This window comes from Eutrema salsugineum, unplaced genomic scaffold, assembly GCF_000478725.1.
Source record: "Eutrema salsugineum unplaced genomic scaffold, Eutsalg1_0 scaffold_6, whole genome shotgun sequence".
NCBI classification, from domain to species: domain Eukaryota; kingdom Viridiplantae; phylum Streptophyta; class Magnoliopsida; order Brassicales; family Brassicaceae; genus Eutrema; species Eutrema salsugineum.
The window spans coordinates 10,738,657-10,744,354 of NW_006256547.1; the positions used below are offsets into that span (position 1 = coordinate 10,738,657).

The 5,698-nt window shown below is 31.6% G+C and overlaps 1 protein-coding gene across 2 annotated transcripts; it reads left to right on the plus strand.

Annotated features, from left to right (window-relative positions):
• The first annotated feature begins 226 nt into the window (after positions 1-226).
• On the plus strand, positions 227-4,972 carry LOC18012717 (WAT1-related protein At1g43650). Of its 2 annotated transcripts, XM_024151706.1 has the most exons (8): positions 227-437; positions 594-656; positions 760-876; positions 1,837-2,068; positions 3,974-4,132; positions 4,231-4,382; positions 4,489-4,566; positions 4,676-4,972. In XM_024151706.1, exons 1-8 carry the CDS (start codon positions 262-264, stop codon positions 4,719-4,721), a joined length of 1,023 nt encoding a protein of 340 aa, XP_024007474.1. In that variant the 5' UTR covers positions 227-261; the 3' UTR covers positions 4,722-4,972. The 2 variants fall into 2 exon arrangements, with proteins under 2 accessions (XP_024007474.1, XP_006395984.1); XM_006395922.2 differs by having other exon boundaries at positions 4,489-4,972.
• The last annotated feature ends 726 nt before the right edge of the window (positions 4,973-5,698 follow it).

Genomic DNA, 5,698 nt, shown 5'->3' on the forward strand with positions numbered 1-5,698 from the left:
AGATAAAGCACATGTAGATACCGCTACAAGGCGTTATAAACCCTATGAATAGATGTGGGTGCTGTTTTGATTGTAACGTATGTGAATTTAATCTCGATGGAAGTACACGTGTTCATATTTTCTATAGTGACTGTGACACCGAAAGAAGACAAAAAAGCTTTGAAGTGGCCACCAAAACAGAAAGCATAAATAGCGGGAGAGAAGCAAACTGAGCTTCATCACATAAAAAGAAAAACAAACAAACATACATCACTATTCTCCATGATGATGAGCCACAAAGCCAACATGGCAATGGTGTTTGTACAAATTGTATACGCAGGAATGCCATTGCTATCAAAAGTGGCCATCTCTCAAGGAACCAACCATTTTGTCTTTGTTTTCTACCGACAAGCCTTTGCGTTTCTTGCCTTGTCCCCTTTTGCATTCTTCCTTGAAAGGTTATTCTTTTCTTTTACTACTCTTAAGTGATCACTTATAACAAAACAGGAAAACAAAAAGCGTGATATTAATGGCCCTTTCAACGAATATGATTTAGTGATCGTAAGTAGGAATCAAATAGGACCAAATTCTCATATTTTAATGGTGATTTGCAGCTCCAAATCCTCCCCTCTGTCTTTCGTCTTGCTGTTCAAAATTTTCATGATCTCCTTATGCGGGTATATATATGTCCATTGCCTCTTCTATATTTTAGAAAATTTTCGTATTAAGACTATTCGATCAAATCAATATCAAGTTATATTATATTGTTGAAAAACCCAGACTCACGCCAAGTCTTAACCTCTTCTACGTGGCTATCAACAACACCACCGCCACCTTCGCGGCAGCCACCACTAACGCCATCCCCTCTATCACTTTTATCTTGGCTCTCCTATTCCGGTATGTTAGACAAAGCTTCTGTCTCTCTTCACATATGTTCTGTGGATCCAAGTTGTTATTTTTTTAATTTTTTAATCAGTGGTGGGGTAAAACTTCTTTCAAAAAGAAAAAATGATTTAAAGCTTTTGCTACTTCTGTTGCTTTTTATTTGTTCTTATGTTTGTATTTTATTCGTGTTGTAATTAGGTCTGGAATTATTATTCGATATCCGGTTTCTGACTCGGTATCCGCTCCTATCCAATCCATAATTTATATAAAAAATTTTAGTTCGAAAAATGAAACTCAGGTGGAATACTTTGGTTTAACTTTTTTTATAATTTATGATAAAAGCTAAAGTGTAGTAATCAAATAGAATCTTAAATTGCTTTAATGTATTTAAGTATTTCTTTTAAAATTCTTAGAGCAAATATGAGACCCAAATTATTTGACTTTTATATTTTAATTGAGTAGAAAAATTAGAACCAAATGTTAATTTTGTAAGACTTCCATTCCATTCCATGCCATTCATTTATTAGTTTCATTAGATATTGTATATCATAATAATTAATAATGGATTTTGTCATTATTTTCAAGATACATTTTTTTGTTAAATTTTAAAAGCTATTCTAGAATTTTATCCTGTAAAATAATAATTATATGACCTAAGTTATTTTCAAGATACATTCCGTAGTATGTTTAAGAATGTCTCTTCGACTACAAGAAAAAACAAAAAAATAGTATATATATATATATATATATATATATTAAATTATTGGTAAATATACAATTTAAGTAAATTTATATATCCTTTGTGTACTTGTTTATAATTTGGTCAAATATCTTTGGTAGAGGGGCGATACAGAACAAAGTTATCTAAAATATATAGTTCGAACCAATATATCTAGAATTCAGTTGATGATTTTCCCACTGACACCAACCTGAATTGACCCAATTAATTTTTGACAACGAAATAAACAAAAGATTAGAGACGGTGACGCTGAAAAAGTCACACGGAGTGGCCAAAGTATTTGGTTCGATTGTTGGAATGTTGGGCGCATTAGTGTTCGCCTTTGTGAAAGGGCCAAGTTTGATCAACCATTATAAGAGCAAGACTATCTCAAATGACGACGTTCCATCGACCAAAGATTCTGTAAAAGGATCCTTCACTATGCTTGCCGCCAATACCTGCTGGTGTTTGTGGATTGTCTTGCAGGTATGCCAATCACTTCACTAGTTGCGTAATAATTCTTGCATTCTCTATTGTTTAATCATTGCGTCATTTTTTGTTAAAGTTTCCTCTATATATAAATGGTTTGTCACATCACTGGTATATCATTTTGCCTTTTACACATCTATGCATCACGGCGATAACTTTTTATTTTTCAAGGGCGTGGGATTGCTAGAAGCCTATGAAGTTAAAAATAATTTAGGGGCCAAATTCAAAGAAAATGAGGTGGTCTTGATGGTTTAGAAGTTGAGTTACCTTATTTGGATCGTGAGCTCCAACCTTTGGCAGTGCGTATGTGCTTTTGTTTTTTTTTTTCTGTGTTTATGATTTGTTTTAATTCAATACGTGTTTCTTTTTTTTTTCTTTTTTTTCGACACTTTTTTTTTCTTTTCTTTATGTTTTTAATTAAAACCACAGTGCTTATGTAGTTTTGTTTTTTTCTTTGTTTATGATTTGTTTTAATTCATGACGTGTTTCTTTTTTTTCGACACCTTTTCAAATACGTGTTTCTTTTTTTTTCGACACCTTTTCTTCTTTTCTTTATCTTTATGTTTTTAATTAAAACGGATTTTATAAAAAGAAAATATATTAATTAGATTTAATAAAGATAAAGAAAGAAAAAGAAGCAGCTAATTTAAACAAATCTAATTACCAGTAGACATAATCGACTTGTTGTGAGTGACCGTTTTCCATTCATCCTTGTCGCTTGCCGGCAAGCTTTCTTTCAATCGTTGTTCGGTGTTATTCTGTTTCGACATTATAGTTTAGTTTTCTTCTATTTCATAAATTGCATTATATTTCTCTGATTTTTTTTTCCAATTACAAGGTGATTTTTTTTTCTCTTTTGTCTGCTGGCTTTTCGTTCTTTTTAGTTCTATTAATAAATTTTTTTTTTCTGTTTCTAAGTTATAAAGTGATATAGGAACAGAATTTTTAAGTTGTTTAATCATTCATTTGAAGATTTGCTTGGTTTTTATTTGGTTCTATTGTATTTTAATATACATTTTTTAACATTGGCATTTTTTTTTAAAAAAAGTTAAATATTTTCTTACATAAATGATTAGGGCGCCAAAATTTTTTTTGCTTTTAACCTGAAATTTTTTGGGATCGGCTAATAGCATTATATTTATTTATTTATTTATTTTGTTAAAAAGAATAATAGCATTATATAAACCGTAATTTGCAAAAACAATGGATAACAAAATCGTAAATAAGTTGAATCATTTATCGCATGCGTTTTCTTAAAATTACATGAAATTTGGGTGTGTTTTCAACATAATATCAAGTTAATTTATCCGATAACACACTAATTTCTACGATAAGATGATATTTGTTTAAATCAAGTATGGTTTTACCACCACATTATATTGCAAATTTTAGCTCCCAATTTGCAATCCATATATGTTATATACCAAAGAAGCCCTAACTTTACTTTTAAATCAACAAAGTATATAAACACTGTCAAAATTTTCATCTTTTGTTTGATATGTAATATGTTTTATACTTTTGATTAATTTTAATTTGGTAAAAAATATGATAACATCGAAAATTTTAAGCAGTTTTTCAAGGCTCCTTATAAATTTAGTTTCGATTTTATTTTTTATTGAGATGAATTAAATTAAAATTTTCTATAAATTTAAGCAGCTTTTCAAGGCTCCCAGTCCCATTCGAATATTTTATTGAGATGAATTAATGAGCCAAACCCTGTTGATCTGGTTAAGGTATCGGCCCTTTTATATAATTGTCCTTTATTTTTTGACCATCTAATGAATATATCCATAGAGATTACTACTCAAATGAACTCTCTTACCTTAATACTTTCATTATTTGATTTCTACTTTTAAGAAAATAAATACTTTCTTTAACAATTTTTATTGATTGTATTGTTAGAGCAAGGTGATGAAGGAATACCCCGCAAAGTTGCGATTGGTAACACTTCAATGCGCGTTTAGTTGCATACAAACCGCAGTTTGGGCAGTCACTGTCAACAGAAGTCCATCGGTTTGGAAGATCGAATTTGGCTTACCTCTTCTCTCGATGGCTTATTGTGTATGTCTACTAATTAATCCCATCTATACACTCTTAATAATAATAAATATGAAATCACTCCTTTTCTTTTCTAAAAATGATAAAACACAATCAAACAGGGGATTATGGTAACTGGATTCACATATTGGTTACAAGTATGGGCAATAGAGAAGAAGGGACCCGTATATACTGCACTCTACACTCCTTTAGCTCTCATCATTACTTGCATCATCTCATCTTTCCTTTTCAAGGAAACTCTATATCTTGGAAGGTTTGTTGTTTTTCTGTAAGAATATATGAATTATTTGATTATATATCTCTTTAGTATTCGATATTGAGAACGTGTGTGATTGGACATGGGGATAAAATTGGAGCAGTATTGGCGGAGCATTGCTGTTGGTGAGTGGACTATACCTTGGTCTATGGGGTAAAACTAAAGATGAGAAAATACAAAGGTATGGTGAAAAGCAAAGTCAACAAGAGATTAAAGAAGAAGTTATCATCGTCTAGGATTGCGTCTTCACGCATCATTAGTCATAACACTTTACGTTTGGCCATTTTCAGATTCCAAGTCTTTATTCCCTTTTATCTGCTAGGTATTTTGTCTTAGCACTACAAGAAAAAGCCGATTTAGGAAGGTCTAAATTAATCGTCAAAAATCGATGGGTATGAGATCGTCATAAATCCAATGGTAATCCGTCCAAACTTTCCAACGTAAAAAGGGTCGTTGGAAATGTAGTCAGAAACGGCATTTCTCTTGTAGTGTAGGCGTGTAGCTATCACAAAAATAATGTCCGCATTGCATGTGATGTAAATATGAGTGTGGAGTTTTTTTTCTTTGAAGTTTTTTTATTGATCAATAACGAGGTAACTATTTGGGTTTATCAGAGCTCACTAAGAGCTCTAGCCCTTCATGAAGTCAGAAGCATAAAATGAAATTATACATGACAGAATAGACGTTCTCTTTTGGTAAAGATTTATGAAGTTTTTTTTTTTTTTTTTAGTAAGATGTTAAATAAAGATTTATGAAGTTTCAATTTTAAGGGTTTTCTTTTTGTTCGTTCACATGCCATGAGGCTCAATACTAAAATATACAAGTCCTCAAACTTCAATTTACTAACATGCCTTTAATTACATAATGAATATGTTTTGATATTTTAGTTTTCAAGGAGGGTTAAATGGTGTTTTCTACACATGCATATGTAAGGGTCAGTGCTGGCTCTATACTGGAGGTGCAAATGCACCGGGTCCAGGGCCCAACTTAAAAAATTATACAAAGCTCAATTGTTTTTTAATTGAAAAAATAAAAAAAAAAGCCGATGATATCTAAGCTTATTTGGCTTACGCCTTATGCTTCTTGAACAAAGTTTTTTTAATTCTAATCAGTTTAACAAAAAAATTGGGGTATTAAGGCCCATTTTTCTTTACCGCATCGGGTCTCGCCAAGGTTTGAGCCGCCGCTCGTAAGGGTTATCTTTTTATCTCGGTGTAGGTAAAGGTTCTAACCATTCAATATATAGGAGAGTCGGATCTTTAGTTAGTCCCTCATTGCTTCTGTCATTGTGCTTCGTTGGTTTCTGAGAATAA

Excerpts from the sequence above, each read along its gene's own strand:
- LOC18012717 (XM_006395922.2), top strand. The coding sequence starts at position 262 with ATGATGATGAGCCACAAAGCCAACATGGCAATGGTGTTTGTACAAATT. Across the intron at positions 438-593 it reads TTTGCATTCTTCCTTGAAAG|CTCCAAATCCTCCCCTCTGT; the intron begins GTTATTCTTTTC and ends GGTGATTTGCAG. Across the intron at positions 2,069-3,973 it reads GTTTGTGGATTGTCTTGCAG|AGCAAGGTGATGAAGGAATA; the intron begins GTATGCCAATCA and ends TTGTATTGTTAG.